The 22,074-nt window shown below is 40.4% G+C and overlaps 1 protein-coding gene across 2 annotated transcripts; it reads right to left on the bottom strand.

The window, feature by feature from the left end:
- Positions 1-8,149: 8,149 nt before the first annotated feature.
- Positions 8,150-21,769, bottom strand: grhl1 (grainyhead-like transcription factor 1). Of its 2 annotated transcripts, XM_068580251.1 has the most exons (16): positions 21,714-21,769; positions 19,366-19,555; positions 19,066-19,139; positions 18,354-18,487; positions 18,031-18,266; positions 17,476-17,558; positions 16,960-17,113; positions 16,731-16,842; positions 16,408-16,502; positions 14,114-14,357; positions 13,668-13,795; positions 12,522-12,550; positions 12,222-12,304; positions 10,366-10,451; positions 10,009-10,073; positions 8,150-9,521 (listed from the first exon to the last, which is right to left on the bottom strand). In XM_068580251.1, exons 1-16 carry the CDS (start codon positions 21,731-21,733, stop codon positions 9,407-9,409), a joined length of 1,848 nt encoding a protein of 615 aa, XP_068436352.1. In that variant the 5' UTR covers positions 21,734-21,769; the 3' UTR covers positions 8,150-9,406. The 2 variants fall into 2 exon arrangements, with proteins under 2 accessions (XP_068436352.1, XP_068436353.1); XM_068580252.1 differs by lacking the exons at positions 8,150-9,521; positions 10,009-10,073; positions 10,366-10,451; positions 12,222-12,304; positions 12,522-12,550 and adding an exon at positions 12,940-13,020.
- Between the last annotated feature and the right edge of the window lie 305 nt (positions 21,770-22,074).

The following is a 22,074-nucleotide window of genomic DNA, read 5'->3' on the forward strand; positions in this document are numbered from 1 at the left end:
AGGTCACTCTGTTATTCCCTTTTTTGTTTTGTATTTATAATTTTATACATTCATGAGGAAAGAAAGCAGGAGTGAACCAAATGAAAACCTTAGTGCTTGAGAAATACTGTGTTGTGAAATCCCTTCATTGTACTCTTGTCAATGGGTTTACATTTTTGTTGTGATGGATTGCAAAGCCAAACTGTATTTTTCTGATTATCATTAAAGATAATCAAGTATCACTTGCCTATTATTCCCCCCAAATGCATTGTTTCAGTCTAACCTTTCAAGATGATGATATTATGTATTCACAGAAACTAATGCCAATGTTATACAAATATTCAGAATGTCAGCTCCTCCCCTCCATCACTACAAGCAGGCATCTGGGGAAAAGGATGCAGCAAGCAAAGAAGGATCCTTTATCCTTCATCTTTGCTTCCTTCTGCCCCTCTTTTTGTAGGCTTCTATGGTTGTTTTTTAAATGTAAGATCAATGCAAATACTAGAAAGACTCTAGAAAAACTACTATTGGAGATAACTGTGGTTCTAGCAGACCATGCTATATGAAAAATAATGACAAGCCAAAGCATGTGGAGTTTATGTGTGCAAGTGCTCTTTCTCCAAAAATTACATGGAGTTTACTTCTGTGATTTCTGCATGTCAGAATGCTATTTTGGCATTACATCTATTATTTATACAAGGGAAAAGAGTCACCGACGGATGTATTTTGTTTGTTAGTGAAGTATAACTGCATGAGTAAAGTGCAAAAATCCATCTTTAATTACTCTATAGTTTGCTTTCACGTTAGCTCCTTCTAAAAGATACAAAATGGTCATCAAATGTATCACAAATTCATATGTATTACATTATCTCCTACATTTTATAGTAAGGTCCTATGTGCATACTACAAAACTAGCCCAATTAATAAATTAAATATTGGACTCACAGTAAACCACATTTCAATAACATGTTTCCAAAACATTTGGATAATGCTGCAAACGCTATGAGGAAGGATTTAATGGCTAAGTGGTCTAAAACAAACAGTGGAGGTTAAGGCTTTCCAAGTCATTTTAATTTTGCAGAGAGCAATCACTTCTATACTCTAGAGATCTATAGCCTCGGATTCTTAAGAATGGACAATCTTTGTTGTGGTTGTGGTCAAAGTACACTGAAGGTAGCATTTTCATCTCAATCTCATTGAAATTACATCTCACTTCATTAAAAGTACAGAAATGTAATATCGACACACAACAAGAGCTCACAATGACTTTAAGTACAAAAGCTCAACAACTCCGTCTTACAAAGGTGTTAGAAAAGCTTTAATTTCCTGATAAAATGGTTAACCTTCTGTACTTTTATGATTACATTATGTCTTGAATTGATTACAAAATACGCCATGATCAGTTATTGCTGGAACAGAGCCAACACAGAGATTTTTGTTAACATTTTGTGCGAGTGTGTTATAGATAGTAAATGTTGCCTAACAACAAACCGCAGATGGCCTGTTGTTGGAGCCATCTCTGATAGTCAACACTACGGAAGGATGCTTTGTGTAAAACACACAACACAAGTGGCCCCGCCCCCTCTCTCCTCCTACAAATCAGAATGGAGGGACAAGAGGGATTCCTCTACAAGCACCTGGCTCCTGATTGGTGGGAATGGGATTCTAATCTGTTGCTATGAGACACTGACTAGTGTTCTGTTGTCCTGGCAACACGAGGAACAGGAGGCAGGGTTGCGGGCTCCCTGGAGGAGCTCCCCTGCAGACGGTCTGAGCATGTGTGTTGTTTAATGATGGAGGCTTGGAAATCTGGGATATTATTAAATAATACACTTATTCTGTCTGGTTGTCTGCCTGCAAGCAGAATATGTCATTCTTCTGCAAAGCCTCGCCATATAATGCTCTATGAAACAAGTGCATGCTGTTATTTCATCATCTCCTTTCAAAGACCTACAGTAGAATATTAAACTGTAGTCCATTTGAAGTCTGCAAATGAGTCTTATCAATAAATATGAAACGCTTTTAATGTTAATGCATAGTTATTATTCACTCCTTTTGAGCAGATGATGTAGATATGAGACCTATCGAGCTCTTTTCAGTGTTCAGCAGTGACAAAAAAAGACGACACAACATGTATTGTAAATGTTACTTACACCCCACGGAAGGGGAAACATGAAACCAGTTGGAATCGGGAAAATAAAGTAATTTATTTCACCTTTTACAAGTTCAAACAAAGAGGCAAACTACAATGGAACAAAGGGCCTCAGGCAGCTTCGTCAGGGCTCAAGAGGAAGCCGACAGAGGTGGGGTCAGGATTCTGTACAACCAGCCAGAAACAACCAGTCACTCTGATGAACAATTAATCAGACACCTCCATCTGCACTACTCTGATTACTCTGTTGTCTCGATTGTCTTTAATTGTCTTTTTGTCTCTGTTGTCTTTAATGTCTTTTTTATATTTATATTGTTTATTGTGTATAATAGGTAAAGTAAAGAGTCAAATGCCATGTATGTGTTGTGTAGAAACACATGGACAATAGATTCTGATTCTGATTCTCTTGGTGCTTAAATTAAACCGAGACAAAAAAAAAAAGCGCAATGAAGTTAATTCAACATTCAACAACATTTTTGTTTAAAGAGAGCACCTTATTTTTTTTAAACATTTCAACCCAGTTTAAAATGTAAACTTTTGTCAACATTTGACAGCAGAGGATTACACAACCAAAAGTTGTATTCAATTTTGTTTGTTTTCATTTATTTTCGTATTTGAAATGTTGAAGGAAACACTAAGCCGTCGTGTTTTTATGTTAGGCTTGAAATATGGGAGGACACCAGAGGACCCGGAGAAAACTCAAGGACGAGGGGAGGATGGTGATTTGGCAGCTGCCTCTGACGTACCACTTGAACGGCTTGATTAAACTTTTCCCCATTTCTGAAAAACACCTGGCAACTGTGCACGTCTTTGGGGGCGGGGAGCTGAGGAGGGCCGTCAGATGGTTCTTAATATTCTGCAAACCCCACTAGCTTTCGTTGAGAGACAAACTTTTCAAGGTCTTTGATAACGGCCTTGTTGATTTAACTTATGCTGTCAAGGACTTTTGTGACAGCAGATCCAGACAAGTTGATTTCCTTCCGCAGCACGTCTGACAGGCGTTTGATGATGTCGTTGGCTACTGTATTCAACAAGTGCCATCTGCTTGTGCGAGAGGCTCTTGTGACGAGCCTCATGGCCAGAGCAGTGAGGAGGTTGTTGATCAACCTCTCTGTTGTAGGAGATGAGGGATCACTTGACACTGTGAAGACTCCCTTTTTGGGCCTTGAGAGTATCTCCAGACTGGGGGTGAGGCGCTGCATGGAGTTGAAAAAAGACCGTTAAAGGTTCAACAGATTCAGAAGACAGACACTTCAAAAATCTGACTCTATCAATATGGTACCTGACATTAAAGCCGACACCATTAAGATCACAGCAGGTGGAACTATTATGTCTTGGATTTTGGTGAGTGCACCAATAACATTGTCTCTGGGTCTTGCTTTTTCTGAAGGCCCGTAGCACCCGCTGCAAGAACGTTCCCACCGCATCCTCCATTATGGCGTAAAGAACTTCAATAGAAAAGGGAGACTTACTGGCGTCCCCCTTCCTGAGCTCAGAGATGACAGAGTTAGAGAGATGTTTTCCTGTTTGAAATATGGGAATCTGATATGTCGGTCCAGCCAGCTGTCAGCTTCTTTGAGAACTTCCTGATTTTGCCTCTGGACATGATGGGTTACAGTGTTTTCCTTACAGGTTTAATCTAGTACACACAAGCTGCCAACATCTTTTCAGATGGTTTTGAAATCGACTTGAGAAGACAGCTGCCTTCTCACACTGCATTGATCGATGTTGGCTTGCTGCTCTGAAAGCTTGTTTCAGGTTTGGGCCTGGGAGTATCTGGAACAGCTCCTAGGAGAATGCCGGCTTCATCTCGAACGAGTCTTTGCTGTTTCAGACGCACAAAAAGGAAGTTGGTGTCTTTTGCTGTAAACACGCTCTTCAGCTCCACCTGCATTTTTTAAAATAGTTTTTGAACAAACTTGAAAAAGCTGTGTTTTTTAACGTTTTTGTCGTCTCTATCTTCTGAGGCTAAAAAGGTTTTTCTGGTGACTCCCTGGACCATTTTATGAGGACTTCACTCACAGCTTTTGCCGCTCAGGGGACAGAGATCACAGAGTTTACGCTCTGAGACATGTTTTCCAGGGTTTGTGGCGAAACAAAAAAAGTATTTTGTACCAACACAATGTCAGCTTACCTAAATATCTTCTCATGTCATGAAGAGAGGTTGTGTTGCACATGGTTCCATTTAAAAAAAAAAAAAAAAGGCCAGCGCTGTAGACCAGACAAAGCTGTTGATGGCCACAGATATGGCCGATTGTACTTTCTTTGGAACTTTTCTCTTGACCAGTACTGACAATTATTTTGTGGCAGCAACGCTACCAGAAAGGGAGTCTCCCACACTAGTGGTAAAGTTCTCCAAAGCTTTAGTTATATCAGCAGGAAAGGCATTTTTTTCCGCCTTTACCATTGGCTGGAGATTTCTCAGGATGATTGTAGCAATTGTCTGTACAAGTCCAGCACACATATTAACCTGTTTAGCCTGTGTGTCTGAATTCTTCTTTGACAAGGTGCCTTTGCTCGGGTTTGTTTGAAACTCTCTGTAAATTGTTCAGTAAGTGAGTGTTGTTCAAGAAGAACATTTCATTCAATAGTTTGGTTGCAAATAAGGGAACATGCAAAGAAAAACACTTCACATCTATACAAATGTAATGAGTACAATATGGACCAATGTATACTCTATTATGTGCTTGGATAAATCTTAATGCACAACAATTTTCAATAACAAAAGACAGTTTGTCTGTGTAACCTAATGGCATTCATCTGGTTAGTTAGTCAATGGTATTGTCCTGGAAATAATAATGAATAGTAAATATCATGTATTGTCTGACACAGATGACACTCAACAGTTGTACGTTATTCAGATGTAAAGGAGCATGAATGGCTTGAATAGGTTTGGTGTTTATTCACTGAGACAAAAAAGTGTTTATTTTAGATATAGGTCACACATTGTGCACACACTCACAACCATTGCTGCTGTGCACACACACGGAGCACTCAATACTTCACTTAAGAAAATGGACTTTGTAAGTATCAATACCATTGTCTTTGTGAGTGAGTGTGTGTGATTGTGTGCATGATAATAGATTATAGATGATGCTATTTTCTGAATCTCATTAGATCTCTTTCTGTTTTCCGCTTCTTCTTCAATTATCTGTTTTTAACAATTGAATTTGCTGAATTCAATCTGCTGAAACTGATAGGAAAAGGAAGTGTGGATGAATTCAATGACACATGTAAAAGGTCATGGTTTAACTGTGTGGGTACTGTAGGTGTGGGTATATTTTCAGAGCTAGATTGAAATGATCATATTTTCAGGAGGCAAACTGAAATTACGCTTCCTGTTATGTCACCAAGTATACACTTGGCAAGTGAATAACTTCCCAGCAGAAGGTATTTTTTACTTTAAAGAGATATGAATCACACATGTAAGACCAGATGGAACAAACTGACTCAAACAGTGAGAATAATGCAGTTTTTTCACTTTATATTGGAGGTTATTGTTGCTGTAATAGCAAATAAAATAAAAGAGATTGGTGATGGGGAAGATTTGTGATTGAGAAGATGATTGTTAAAAACACTTTCCAAATTAGATCAAATCCCTTTGTTGTTTATTTCTTAACTGAATTCTCCTGTTTGAGAAACTAGTGTTTCAGTATGAACTTAGAAAAAGATACTACTATATTTATCTGGACTCCAGTCTGATACCAGATATGGAACAAGACAAATCGGTGTCAACTTGAAAAGGATTGCAGTGTTGAAGAAGGACTTTGTTTAGTTTTTTCAAAGTGTGAATCGAGGGCTGCACTTGGGGTGTTTCAATAGCATCAAAGTCGATCACTTGTGGTCTGGTTTGCCGATGGTACACTGTGTCATACGAGTGTGTAACTTAAGAGGGCAGAACCCAAAATGGTTCTGAACCTAACCTCAGAAAGGTCAGTTTCAACTGAATATACTCAACAAAAACACCAATTCTCATGAAAAACTACTGCTTGACTGATGAATCAAATTATTATTATTATTATTATTATTTAAAAGTCAGTTGTGAAATTGCAATCATGAAAGGATTATAAACTTTTACAAAATAAAATCAAATGTGTATATTTTAATGACATCCGAGCTTTCAGTTATAAATCATCTTAGAGATCCAAGGTAAACTAAACTTTATCCCGGGTTGTAACCCCAATGTGAATCATCTGTGCAACCCAACGTTAATCGCGTTTAGGTGTTGAGTGATCGAGGAAATTATGAGAGTAAAAAAGTGTAATCATTCAAAACGTATAACTATTTTCTTTTCCTGTATAACCATTGAATGAATACATGCACTGTTTGGTCTTCATTTAAAGTGTAGTTTGTGATTAGACCTTATAAAATGCATAGGATGCTATAAGTTGCTACGTTTTGTAATATTTTCTGTGTTATGGGTAATTGTAAAAAGCTCTCCTGTGTAATAGGGTACAGCAACCAATGTTACCATATTAGGCAACAAACCCTCAGTTGACCTTAGAGGCAAGAACTAGGGTTGACATTTGAAGAAAAGGAGGGGTTAAGTGTGTCTGTGATGTGATGCACAGAGCGAGGAGAAAACTTTCACCAGATCTCAGTCTGAATAGGATTCCACCAGATTCAAAGAAAATATGCACTTAATATGCAACTTTACTCGAACAGGAGAAAAATCATATCTCCGTTCACGCTACATAGGCAACAACAACATTTACACAAAGCAGAATACATTCAAATTAACACAACTACAATGAGATTAGGCAATACCGCTAAACTGACATTGTTCATAGTACGACGTGAACAATGGCACTTGAGTTACGATATACTTTGGACCAAAATCCCACTCAAGGGGTTTGTAGTCTTACGACATTGTGACTAAACAAATGAAAGACATTGGATGCGATATGAGGAAAAAGGAACAACATCTACATATTACAAACAATTGCAATGCTATGTAAAAAATAATGCACTGAAAAACTAAAAACTAGCCATATCTTACATTAAAAATACCATCATTCACTTTTTAAGTCGCAATAAAGCAAACACACGTCAGTGGATATTTAATGTCTGACCAATACCCGTATTATTCTTTGTCTACTATTATGTTGATGTAACATCTGACTGTTAGTAGGAAAATGCGATAGAAAATCAGGAGAGAGCATATGCCGGTTTCCTGACTGCTCAAAGTCATCTACTGTAAACAGAGGAGAGGAGCTACATCTTGACACCAAGTGTTGGGTTCAAACCAGGACACCTCTGGGGAGAATGAGAGAGACAGTAACAGAAACAGACCAGAGGGCCATGACGGAAGGACGGCAGGACAGCATAACAACGTTGGCGTGGCCAGTTGGTTGAATTACAACCAAATGAGCTTCATGCCGTCCTTTACCTGCACACCTGAGCCCTTAGAGAGTGCCATGTGCTCGGTAGTTGATGTTCATAATAAACACAGGGATTATAGCCTTCTGTCGTACTGTAGCTATCACTTACAAAAGACCAAGTCAGAGGAATGACTTACTTGTTACAAGTAAGTTTACTAAATGTCCTTAAAACATGTACAAATTATATGGAATAGCTAATGAGGGGTCAAATTTCCTCTACTTGGTTATTTCTTTATTGTTTAGACTACAGTGGGTGCTGTGCTTTGAGCTAAACACTAACACGACATACCACTAGAGTCATGAAGATGTATCAACATTTAATGGCAATCCATTATTATTTGTAGCAAGGTTTCCGACAGAGCAGCTTCTCTGCCCGGCTGTCCTGCCTGCCTGTTTCCTGCATGTAGACTGAGGGTTGATGCCCAGACATCTGTTCCTGTGGACACACACAGAAAACACTGGCACGGCAAAGTTAATCTCTGCTGCAGCAACACACCTCAACCAGACAGATCGACTATAAATGATTTAAAACCATTTCCTTTTCATGGACAGTTGTAAAAATTGACAATTTGAGTTATATGGAGGCAATGTTTGAAAAAAGAATAAATGTCAAATAGTACATCAGGAGGAGAAGGTCTCAGACAACCAAAACAGAAGCTTCTGGAAAGCTTTTATTGGCACTTTGTGCATCAAATCCTTTACAAATAAAAACACATTAACAACTTTTTGTCCCTTGACATAGAATAACTTCATATAAAAAGGAAAAAAATAAACATTATATTAATAGGAATAATAGAAATTTGGATATATAGTAAATAAAAAAACAATGACCCACATCCATCTCTTAATAAATATATACACAATAAGTACTGAAATACAAAAGAAAGGATCAGAGACCCATTTTTTTCAGTGGCTATATACAACAGAATTTCCATTAAAAAAAAAAACAGTTTCATCAGATAATATGTATCATCTACCTTAACTATGGCAATAGACTAGAGGTTATTTTGCCGAATGTGTCTGAACCTAAACGTCATATTGCACTTCCAGAACAGCCTGACTGTACTCGACATTCATTGACCTATTTCATGAACATTCAGAAAACTACTCTATAGGGGAACGGTAGCTGTCTTTTAGCATCGTTATCGATAAATATTTAGTGACTATTTAATACTTACAAAGAGGCCATTTTCATATCGATCGAACAAAAAACATATTTTAAGTAATTTCATTCACAAACAAAATGTGCCCTATGCTAAAAAACATTTACATTATCCTAATCTAATTGTATGATGGTTGAAGAGTTTTGCACACTAAATACTGCCATGTTGTTTTGTATTAATACACTGAACCACTGGGGCTCCATCAACAATTTGCTGTCTTCATTTTGGGCACAAAATCCCCAAATGTACAGATTGTAATCATCAGTGCTATGGCTTTACGAAGCTAAAACACGCCGTTTCCCCTCAGAAAAAGAAACACTGCTGCTTGCATAGCATGAGGTATAGCAGCACCACAAATGCTCTGTACACACATTTACAAAGGTATAGGCATTATTATCTGAGGTGCAACTTACTGAATACAAAATAAAGAAGTCATAAAAATGAAACCGGTCCTCACTTGTTAATTTCTTTTTTTTTTTTTTGAATGAATGAATGAATCAAAATGTAATGTACAGATCTAATCTACATTGTGATCTATTAAGAGCTATGGGTTATTTAAATACCTCTTTAAAATTAGTTTGCCGTTAATACGGCACAAAGACAACATGATTTAAGCTTTAAATCAAGTCCATAACCACTGCTTATAGACGTGTAAACCACTACTCCTGACGGCTCCATTTTATTCATCCTCCATCCCTCTGGTCTGGGTGATGTCGCCTCCTCCCATCCAATTAGATCTCAGTGAGGGTTAGTTTGTACATGCCGCCCATCTCCTCCATGGTGATCTGGAAGGTGTCTTCGTTGGAGTAGTGTTTGATGATGTTGTCGTCCATGTGCACCATGATCCTATTATGAATCAGATATGGATGTTAGTGAACTGCTCATTTCATCCTCAAAACAAATAAAGACTAATGTCCCAAATTAAACAACATACAAAGAAATGGAGAAATCAATCTACTGTATGCATGTATATCTGGAAAATAATTGGAAAATAATTTTACTTTAATGCAATACATTTTTGGAAATGTTCTTTGTTAAAAATGTTGCTACAGCCATCAGTTAGCTCTCATTTGAATGTTGTCAGGCTAGCTGTTTCCCCCTGTTTCCAGTCTTTGTGCTAAGCTAAGCTAATCAGCTGCAGCCATATTTTTGCTGAACAAATAACAGTGGTACCAATCTTCTCTTATGACTTTAGTCAAGAAATAAGCACAATTTATGAGAGCCGTCTGTATGAGTAATTTAATTAATTGATTTGGTTATTCAGTAATGTCAGGTTTGATCCTTCACAAAGTTGTACACATATTGTGGTGCAGTGTTAATAAATCATACTAACCCTTTCTTGCACTTCTTATAGACTTTTCCAACCTTATCCAAAGGTAATTCATACTTCTCTGCAATCTGGTTGAAAAAAAACACAACTCAATGTTAGATTATTGAAAGAAACATAAATGCTTGAACAATCCTAAACTGACATCTGGTTCATCAATCCTACTGTTGGTTCTTTATAATGACTGACCACGAGCCCTACTGCCTCTTTTTGTGCTTCTATTTCTCTTTCATTTTAAACACTCTTGCCTCACATCTTCTTTGACAAACAGCGTGAACTGTGTCTCAAGTGCATTGGCCCGAAAACAAAATCATGAAGCGCAATACCAGCCACCACCAGTATGATAACCTGAAGTCAACTTACTGCTTCCACCAGGCCCTTCAGCGAGGGATTCTTCAGCATAAGGGCATCAAACACCTCCTCCGCCTCCCTGCGCACGTACAGCAGGACTGTGTATTGAAAAAGAGAAGGAAGAGACAAAAATGTGTCAAAGCAAAGTAAGTTTATGGGTTGGACACAAAAGAAAACCCCAAATCTGGCCTCAGACAAAAGCTACTGGCAGGCGTGAAGCGTGCATTTGCGTCAGTCTTGACTGTTGGTTTGGTTCATTTGTGTGGGTTTGAGGATTTGTGGCTTCACTGCATCCCCGTCTCCATTATGCAGCAGCGAAGCACATGCACACGAATGTTTAATCCATTATTGCATTCAAAGTTGTATTGTATAAACTAAATGCTCCCCTGCCAGACTTTACAGGCACTCGTCCAGGTTAAAAAAAGTGGCACTAGGCCCAGACAAAGCACACCTAGAAAGCACACTCATTATACATGGGCAGACCCACACCTCATTCACAACACTCGGTCTTCTCAAAATAGATCATGCCCAAAATAGATTTTCTCATATTGTTTTCCAACCTGTTTTGGCCTCTAAATACAACAATTATCATGTGTACAGGAGTTTTTTTTCACTAGTCTGTCCCAAACCAAATAAGAAAGAAGTGAGACAGTATGGTAACTGACTGTGGTGGGGTTCATCATGCTACAGCATATGTAGGCCACAGGTCACTGTGGTCTGGAGCTGCCATAGTTAACCTTCTTTGAGACGGACGTCATTTCATGGAAGCTGTTCAACACACTGGTAGTTTTCTCTTTCACTCGAGCGTCAACAGAATCCCGTCCAAACCATTGCAGCACTGACAATTTTCTAACTGAAAAAACACAACAGCTGTTGTGGAAAGATTATCAAAAACTTTCCCCTAACCTTAAGCTCAATTTACATTAAAATGTAATGTAAATTTCAGGTGACAAATTGCCTGTGCTCTTTTCTGAATGATGCTTCATTTGAGATTTATTTTTTAGTCGTATAGTGGTGCATGATTTATGAGCAGTTTTAGCTTCTGAGATTGTTCATGTCTTTTAGAAACCCAATATGGGTGAACTATTGCAGTATTTCATCCCAAAAAAAGTTAGTGAAAATCAGAAATTTACAGGAACATGACCCCTGGAAACGTCCCTGTGATTCACTGATTGGTCTGTATACATTTGATCGGGTCTATTGGTTCTATGTAGATAGCTTCCAGATTAAAATCCTCCACCACAAACATATCTTGCAAGATCTAGCCAGGCTTTGTGAAGTTATTGACTAGACGTACGCAGGTGTATTTAAATGGTCAAGTTGAAGCCTATAACTTTCCTGTTCTAGATATAACGCATTGTAAAGCATTTATTTACACATTGTATAATTGGAAAAAGCCTGCTGTTTGTCTATGAATAGTAAATGGAGGAAAGGGCATGGACTTGTTTGCATAAGTGTGTGCACGTAGCTATCAGTGGTATTTTGTTGGGTCAATGGAGGCCTTGGACACGTGTATGTGTTTTGAAAGACCTGGAATCACATGGCTCAGAGAGGGAGGGAGGAGAGAGAGAGACACTGGAAGGGAAAGAGACAAAGAGTCAGACACAGTGCATGCATGTGTCTGTGTGAGTGAGTATTATTCCTAATAAGAGGCCTTCCGGTGTAGTGTGTGCATTGTCTTCAGGGGCCAACCACAGCAAATACACACTTTGACACACTAAATTGTCCCCTGAAAAAAGCATAACTCACCTGATCAGCATGTGAACAGTCAAAGCGTTACATTACAGCAACACGCACACGCACTCGCACACGCACGCACGCACACACACACACACACACACACACACACACACACACACGTGTAGTACCTTTCTTTGGTTCCCCTCTCGCCATCTTGTTTGGAGGTGAACCAAACTCCTCATCATTGAAGGGTAATCTCTTCATGCCTGAGCTGCAGTGGACAAACATGAATCACTATTAAAAAGACCCTGACCACCAGCTAACTGGCTATAAAGATGACACGTATGCACACAATGCTAACGGTCATTTCCTAGAAACAGCCTATGTATCTCTGTTTTTCTTTTAATTGGGAGGAACCAAAAGATTGTTTCCCTTCAAAACCACTTTAAAAGCAATTGTGAAAAGAGCGAGTGTAAAGCAGCGCTTACCTTTCCTCTCCATCTTCTGTTGGGAACGGCTGCAGAGGAAACAGAAACGGAGAAATTAACTCATACAGAGAACAACAACTGTATATATAGTATCAAATATGACTTTGAATTGTGAATAGTCTCAGCTGTAGATATCTGGGAGTTGGGTACCTATAATTCAAGGTAAAATAATTGAATATACTTTATATCCTACGATGCATGTTTTTTGGAGCCTTTTTCAGTATCTTTATTGATCGCAGGCTGCTAATAGCATTCTATTCTGAGAGGGAACCCTGTAAACCCAGAGTTTATCAGAAACTGATAACAGTTCAGTCAGGTTTAATGTCATGTCAACACCAAAAATAACCTTCTGTCCCTCCATCAGCCTCGCTAGTGAAAGGTAGACGTAGGTCCTCAGCAGGGACGGCTCATAATGTGTCCAGAAGGGGCCACTTAAAGGTCACACGCAGTCAAATGAATGTTCCTTCAGAGTCCTTTCCTACTAATTAAGCAGCTCATCCTACAAAGAAAACATGAAAACGCATGCACTCACATGCACACGCACGCACACACACACACACACACACACACACACACACACACACACACACACACACACACACACACACATACACATGTAAAATGTTCATCCTGACTGGAAGCAGCGAAGCTCAGAGTCCATTCAGAGGAAGATAAAAACCTGAGAAACGGGGTCGGTAAAATCTGCCACATACAGCATCAGCACATCCTTAACGATGCAGTGTGCAGTTATTTCTCCGTCTCTAAATCTATCTCTTTATTTTCCTCTTAGCATACGAACCTATAAAGTTACCAGGACAGGTAGTATCTTCTGAAACCCTTGGTTTGTTTTAAGTCACTGGTAAATGATTCATCAAGTGAGTAAGCAGTCTGAAATACAGCCACTGGTACGTAGGACTCAGAGCTCTAAATCAGAACTCAATGTTCCTGCCAACTAGCGAGCGAGCATGTCACCTCGACCCAGCCGCCTGATGAGTGGGTGGAGGCAGAAACAAAACTGTTTATGGACCATCTAAGATGCCGCGCATGTTACATAAATGTAGCAAAACAAAATGTCCAAGGTCAGAAATGACAGGCAAGGCGTGTTGATCCATGGTGGAGTTTTGTGTGTCTGTGACGAGCACTCACATGGCGCTGGAAGGTAGAGAAGTGGATGTCAGGGATGAAAAGGACGGGCTGGGTCTCGTGGTCATTCATCATCTTGAAGATGGTGACATCGTTGCGCTTCTGGAGGATGGGAACTTTGGCATCTCCAACTGGGAGGAAAAGATGCAACAAGGAGTTGTTTAGAATTGTATCAGGTTTCCATTAAGTGACTTTAAAGTCTGCATTAAAGAATCCCCTTATAACGTTCGGTGTTAGAATAAAGTAATTTACACACATTCCTGCAGCTTTAAGACACAAATATAAAGGTGATTTGGGGTGAGAAAGAACCCAGGTGTTTTTATCCGTTATGAAGTATAACCGACACTAATACACTTAAACTCTGGCATTAGGTGGGAAAATAATCTAGGTCAAATAATAAGTAGTTTCAATTCCCTGCTCATGTTTGTTATACAAGGTGATGGACTCACAGGCCATTCCAGGGTTGAGTTCGGCAACCTTCCCTTTTCGGCGGGACTGCTTCCTCTCCTCGTCTCGGATCTTCCTCTCGGCTCCCTTGTCACAGAAGACTTTGATCTGGCAGTAGGAGCGATGGATGGGCTTGTTGCTGCGGTTGTTGTAGCTGTAGGTGTCGATCTGCAGGTTCAGAGGAAGCCCCTTCACACCCTTCTGGGAGGAGAAGTCGGTGCTCAGACAGTTGACGGAGATGAAGATCTGTGGAGGGAGGAACAGTTGTGTTTAAAGCACAAAGAAAATGTCCAACTTCACCTGTACAAAGTTGGAGAAACCAACAATGAAAACATTGACAAGCTCTTTCAATTAAAGTCACGACAACTTCTATTTCTGCAATAGCTGCTTGTAAATCATAAAGGTTTCCATGAATCATCTATCGCTCACATTATCCTCATAGTAAAACACTGAAGGCCTTTCTGCGGCTCAGTCCTCAGATACATTCAGTGTGCTGTGTTGCCCTCCAGTGGTTAACTACAGTAATTACAGGCACGTGTTTTTTCTCTCGTGGAGATGCTCCCCTGTCCTCCCGGTGCTTGTATTGAAAACAGGTTATCATTGTGTCAACAAAGCCTACTATCATAACATCATGAACAGAAAGGAACCAAGGAGTAAGCAGCAGATATCACAGATAACATATAATAATGTATTATTGAAATGCCGAGAGAAAAAGTTATCTTAGTAAATGTATGTGTGCAATGAATAAACACAGTAAAACCATCTGGAGTCTCTTAATCGATGAATACACTGAGCATTGTATTTATATATCTTATTAATATATAATTTCTATCATCATAGTATCATTATCATTAAGCTGATGTCCTGATGACTGTCAAGTTGGAATAAAATCCCTTTAAAAGTAAATAGATTGTATTTCACTTGTACATGTTTCTTTTTTTCGGCTGTGTTTGTGTGTACTATATTTCCTACAACCTTGAATTGTCCGATAATAATATTTGGGGTGAAGATTTCTGTGTTTTTAAAAAGGTATTTTTTCTTGTATTTGGGGTTCTTGGCTGCTTTATACTGTAATAAAAGCATTCAATAAATAATCTTAACTATTTTCCCCAGAGCAGGTAAACATACAGCCTTTTGCAAACACACCACAGCACATATATGTTGCGGAGAAATCACCCTGGGGGGAAAGCCACACACCTGCTTACACACAGAAAGAAAATTAGAAAGATAGCTAAATACACACACACACACACACACACACACACACACACACACACACACACACACACACACACACACACACACACACACACACACACACACTTTTTCATCTGTCATCCAACATCTCATCTAAATGAGGAGATGCTCAAACAACGCTGCAGGGTGGTGCTTCAAAAAATACACACAAGGATGAACATCCTATGGACACAGCCCTCGAGTCATGAGACAGTTAGACCCACATCCTGGTGTGTGTGTGTGTGTGTGTGTGTGTGTGTGTGTGTGTGTGGGAGACGTTTGTGCATGTGACTATTCAAGTTGTAGCCTGCAGAGAGCAAGGCGCTGGAGATGAGCGGTGGAGTCATGTTCTCTCTTCGTCTGTTTAGCGTGTCTGTCGTCCTCCACCTCGGGCTCACAGTGGATCGCTGCCAGGGAGCGGCGACATGAGGGTCAACAACAACTGAAAAATGGAAGTAGAGCTCCTCTTTTCAGTCATCTCTCCTACCCGTTGAACAGGATTTTATTTGTTAACTGTGTGATCCGGTCTCCCCCCTGCTGAGTTTCCTCATTCCCACACTCTTTGTTGCACCTGTCTGGTGGTGGTGTGCAGAAATACTTTAACACACAGCATCACAATGGGGGAGACAGGCAGGTTGGCCGAGTCAAGACAACGCTCACCGCTCACCTCCATGTCACCACGCAACAAGGATAAACACACAAGAGGAGGGGAGGAACGACGTGACGGCATCCTCGCGCTTCTATTTAGGCTCCAGTTTTCTTTAACGACTATTTTGGAGGATCACAATGAACAAAGCTGCTGATGATCACCAACAAAAGGGTGTTAACACCTGAAACCTAGATCGTAGTCTGTTTGTGGCTTAAGGTTTTAAGAGTTTTGATGTGAAGAGTTCAAGGCTGGTATTAAGAGTTTAATAAAAGGAAGTTATGAAACCCTATGGACCAAATGCTGTTCTTCTTCTTACAAGAATGATGTCATAAGCAGCCTTGTGATTAGAACATGATGTCATTCAGTCGGATATCCCTTAATCTGTTTGTGTCTCTTTTTTTGGGGTCTTACTTTGGCCTCATCGTTGGTGTCCCAGGTGAAGGAAATGGCGTTATAGGAAATCTCCTCAATGTTACCAATGGTGTTGAAGCTCTCCTTGTAGTCAGCTGTCACAATAAAACAACAGTTTTGTGAATTTAACAGCAGTGTGAAAAAGTGTAAAAGTGTTGGCAAACTTTATCTTTATCTATGACACGCTGCAGAATAAATCCACAGCAACAGACTTTGTCCTGTTAGCTATACTACTCAACTGCTAATTTCACTCATTATTGCAGCACCAAATAGCGCATATCTTTGATGTGATTGACCGCTGAAATAAAAAAAGTGGATCTTACCAATGTCCAGACACCTCTGTTTGGCGGTGTGCTGCCTGGAGTGCCAGTACTTCCAGTGCTTCAGCTGATCATCTCTGCACTTCTCCTCTCCAAACACCACCATCACTACACTCTGGCAATGGAAGAACACGATGACAACGTCATAGGTTGAAATGAGAATTTAGCGTCTGATTAAAGTGATTAATCCTATGTCGTTGTCTATAGTTTTAGGTTGATTTCCTATTCTTACCCTGACTTTGGTAATGGGTTGCTGAATTCCTTTGTTGTCAACCTCCCTGAGGGTGATGGGGTAAAACTGCCCCTTGTTGAGGTACGTCATCGTCCCGTCACCTGTCTTCTGACGCAGAGACTTAGATGCCTCAAGGGTGTACTCAAAGTTATTCCTAAAATATAGTAAACAAGCAGCAGAATGACATGAAAAAAAATCAAGAATATAATGCCGAGAAAATGTTTTTATTTTCTGTAAAACTGGCTGACAATGCAACAATAGCGCAACAATAGCATTCAAAAACCAAAGCATAATGGTGCACGCGTCATTTATCAATTGCATCTAAAAGGTGAATTTAAAATCAGTGAGTGGAGGCCAGATAACGCCCGACTGTGTGTGCAGAATCTTGTCTTTCACAAAGAGGGTAGTCTGGTGTCTCCCTTGTGACCGCCATGAATAGGGCCATTCTGTGGTGTTGTGTTAAAATGCTGAATGGCGGTGGAAGTCTGACGGTGGGCAGGCGGCAGTGCGACTTACCCCGGCAAGGTGTTAAACTGAGTGTAGTCCTCAGGCGTCATGGAGGCCATACGTAACTGGATATCCCCAGGGAAGGAAAACACCTGCAGCGGGCAAAGAAAAGAGTTAAAGAGTGAAGGCTCAGCAAAAAGAGGATATTAAACAGCTACTTTGCTTTGATTTGAAATTATTTATTTTCATTTTAATGGCCTTCCTTTAATCCCCCACCTCCCTCTCACATTTTTCTGCACAGGTTATGTTGGGTTACTCTATTCTAAGGTAATTCGCCTCAAGGTAAAATAGAAAAAAGGGGAGAGAGAAAGGGCTTTGGCTATTGTAGGAGAAGAGTACAGCACTTTATTGTGTTGGTGAGACAATGGCATAATAACACACTGGCCGCTATTTTGGCATGTTCAAATAAAACCAGGGAAGGCTGAGCCCACCGCTGGCTCCATGGGATCAGGTGAATATCCTATTGTGTGATGGGAGAGATCTGAGAGCGGAGAAGAGAGGAAGGAGGGGTTTTTTAGGGAGAGCATTAGCGGGGTTTAAAGCGAGGGGGATCGAAACACACACCTCCTGGGAACCATCCTTGTAACTCTCGGAGAAGGTGGAGTCGGGGGGCGTACGGGAATGGGTGCTGGGGCTGAACTGCACCGCGTTGTGGGTGAGCTGGCGGTCAAAGACGCCCACATGGCCCTCGGTTTCGGCACAGTTGTTTGGCACGGTCACTGAGAAGCCGTGGGTGGGCATCTCCGTCTTGACGGGCGGGTAGTTTGGCACGGTGGCAATGGAAACGGTGACGGTCGTGTCTGAAGAGACAAAATCAGCAAACTGACGATCAGGTTTTCAGTTTTTAAGATGCTCGCGTCTGTTTGTGCTGTTGAACGTGAACACACCTGGTGAGGGGAACTGGGCCCTCTTGTCCGGGGCCAGCTGAAGAATATTGAAGGGCCCCTTGAGGACCTGGATCCTGTTCTCCATACCGCCTTCCTGATGCGGAGCGATGGGGTGTCCGGCCTGGATCTGGTGTCTGCGACAAACAAAAACAGCACATAGCACTGAATCCTTGGTCCTATCTGGTTTGTCGTGAATCTTGTCAATCAAAACGAACATTAAAAACGTCTTCTTATATACTGATACGAGCACATTTACCATATCAGGATTCATCATTAAGCGCCCATAAGCCTAATTATTTTATTCTGCTTTGAGAATTTAAAAGCTGTGTGTTATTTTTATGACACTTAAGATTGTCTTTATTGTTTTTGTGTCACTGTGCGACTGTCTGACTTCTCTTGAAAAATAAATATGCGACAACCTTATGTTTTTTAACTTTAAATTTAAATCTAACAAATTAGTCTCCTAAATTGTGCTCAAGCAAAATACAAGGCTGTTTTTTGGTGCCGAAGAGAGGTTTTGGATAAACAATGTGCTCCTTCACAAATGAATCTGTGCTGTTTTAATTAAATTAGTGAGCAGTTAAGGCTGCACTCTGTGCTGCTCATTTGTATATATGCAAATGTACACACAACATTTAGACTGTGAATGGGCTCGAGTCCCTCTGTTCCCTTCAGGCCGTGGTTCCCCTCTGCTTTTCGTGTTGTTGCCTACCTTTTGTTGGGATCCACATCACAGACCATGGCTTCTGGCTTGCTTTGGGTTATTGTTCTCTTTTCCCTTGGCACCTGTATGGAAGGGTAAACACAGCCGCTCAGCGTCTGACCACATCACATCCAACAAGCCGGGTCATCCTGCTGTCTATAGATCAGTTAAATGACATAAGCTCTGCCTCACAGATGCTGCTGAGTGGTCAGAAGTCAGTATGGCAAAAGATCATATAGGTAAAGCCCCCGATACAAGATTTAGCATTTTTGATTGCTTCCAGATCCCCTGGTAAGGTTTTCCCGCTACCTTATAGTAGTCGTATAGCAGGCCGAGAGCTGCAGCGCTGTCTTCGTCCCCGTTTATGCTCATCATGGCCTTGGTGGCAGCCGTCAGCGGGTTCTCCAAAAAGGATTTCCAGGCTTCGTCTTCTGAGGTGAAGGAGCGACGCTGGCCGCCAAAGCCTGGCTCATTCTGGAGAACCACGACGGTACGCTTACTGTAAAAAGACAGAGTTTCGTAAGTGGCCCATACAAATGAAGTATTAAGATGTTAAAGCTTTTTTCCAATGCATTTAAAAGTTTTGCATCAAAACATTTTTGGTTGTTAACAATTTAAGGTATATACTGAACACTACTCATGCAAATATAGACTGCAGGATTAATATCTTCTCATCTGAGCTTCTTAATCATTCGACAGATTGATTTGCCTCACTGAATTCATCCGAGTTCACGAAGCCAAGACCTACAATCACAACCTTGTTTAAAACAGACAAACAGGTTATAAAAGCGAGAGATCATCCATGTAGCTGTTCTTTATATGCAAGACCTGTTGTTCAAGCTTTTCAAGGATTGTGTAACAAATCTCAGCCGTCAAACCACCGAGGTGTCTCAAGCAAAAGATGCTCTACAGGCTCGTCCGGTGTGACGACTCGGGAACTTCTCATTGGCTGAGAAGCTGGCCACAAGTGACGCGACTGACCCGGCCACATTCCAGCGCCACGCTACTGTGTTCGGAAGAAAACCATGAGTTTTTATTGAAAGTCACTGGCTGTGTATTTCTCCTTCTCTTCCTCCTCCATCTTGTGAGGCCTTTAGAGTCATTGCTGTGTAAACAGGGCTGAGTTGAACCAATGAGATCTCAGCTTGTGTTTTGATGCGGCTCATCTGCTGGTAACCATCATAACGTGTTCATTTAAGCTCATTGAATTTAGGTAAACGTCTTCAAATTTAAAAGAAATGAATACACAATTTCAACAACTGAGAAACGTTGCTCGTTTTAATACTGAACTCTGAGTAATTTTTTTTAAAATGTTTGCTTAGCTTATATTTACTTAGACGTGTTAAACCAACAAAGTGAAGTAATTAGTCAAGCTCTTGTTATTAAAGTTTCATCTATCATTCGCTTTCCTTGTCCAACTTTAGAAGCTACACACACTCATAAGACACCTTCAATCATCTGGCCACTAAATCCAACTGCCTGATTTTTTGCCCCCACGAAGTGATTATGACAAAGTGTTAACGGACGGGCTTAGTTTCCATGTTGAGTATCTACAACAAATACAGCTTTTTTTCCTCTCAATGGTCAAAGCTAAGTGATAATTAGTAATCCTATATCTAATTGTGCTATTCATAAAAGGCAACCTGATAAGATCCATTATTTACTGGCAATAAAACTCAAAGGACACGTAATCCATTACTAAAACAAAAAAGAGTTTGATTGTTTTTCAGAGAGAGATTTAAATTAGATTTCACTTGTAGTCAGTAATGCAGCATAATTTCACTCTCGTCTCCTTTAATGTGCAAGAGTATGACAAAAGCAACACATATTTAGAGAACTGCACAATGTAGATAGTATCACATTTTGGACACATAAAACATTTAAGTCATGTAGAGTAAAATCTCCTAACCTAATATGGCCCTGTGCTTGCTTAGACTACTGTCTGTGTTAGTAAAGTCGAGCCAACGCCTAGCAGGTGTACAATTTCACTCCCCTCAAAACGTCCCTCGTTATTGCCCTAAAATACCAAATAGAATATAGATGAAGCATTTTTACCAACATGAACAATATTCATAGTATATAAAGTAAAGTAAATACTTTGTAGTAAAGCTGTTGTCACGAATGTGCAGCCATCTGCAGAGACAGTTTCTTTAGCTGACATCTCGCTGCTGAGGTTCATGTTTATTCCTAAACAAACATCATCGAGACTATCCACATAACTGTTGAAGCTTAAAGCAAATCAAACAATAAACCGCCCATCTCTATCACGGGACAGTTTTTATTCTAACAGGCTCCTCTGCTCGCACGACAGGTGGAGATACACCTGTACAGGCTTGAACATGACAGGTGAAATCAGCGGAGTTACACCATGGGAAACTATGAGATATAATCGCTCCCCAGTTTGGCAGCCAAGTCTTAAAGTAAACTCACCCTCAAAAAAAACTATGAGAAATAATCCTAAAAAGAATACGTAATAAATATCTCAACACATTTAGAGTACAGCAGACAGCAGGGCCGATGTGGACCGTGAATATAAAAGTCCATCAGTGCCATAAACTTACAAAAACGGTGTAAAAAAAATCCTACAATAGTATTTTCAATCATATAATCTCTCGTGGTCGTTGTGCATGCTGTAAATGCAGAGTCAGGACACTTACTTGTCATGCTCCTGTGACATTTCCGTCGGTCGAACTGGACTTTCTAGTTGGTACTGAAAATCCGACCCGTCTTCTTTACTGAGAAAACTCCGCCGCTAACTCTGGATGAGGGCTGCGGCAACAAACAAGGTGTCCCCTTCTGAGAGAACGGGTTTTGTCGGCTTTTCTCGCTTTTTTTTGGGGCAATGCTGAGAAATTGAGGCCGGTTTTACCTGTGACAGTCGCGCGGATTGGATTACAGGTGGACGGGAGGGCGGGGCCATTCTGTCAATTACCCTCTCCGAGGCTGTGATTGGCTCATGCGGTGGCCTACCTGAGGAGAGGGACTCAGGGTGAGCCAGAGGAGGAGCAGGGTCCAACA

This window comes from Clinocottus analis, unplaced genomic scaffold (genome assembly GCF_023055335.1).
Source record: "Clinocottus analis isolate CAN_PGR_092001 unplaced genomic scaffold, fCliAna1.0.p SCAF_17, whole genome shotgun sequence".
Classification (NCBI taxonomy): Eukaryota; Metazoa; Chordata; class Actinopteri; order Perciformes; family Cottidae; genus Clinocottus; species Clinocottus analis.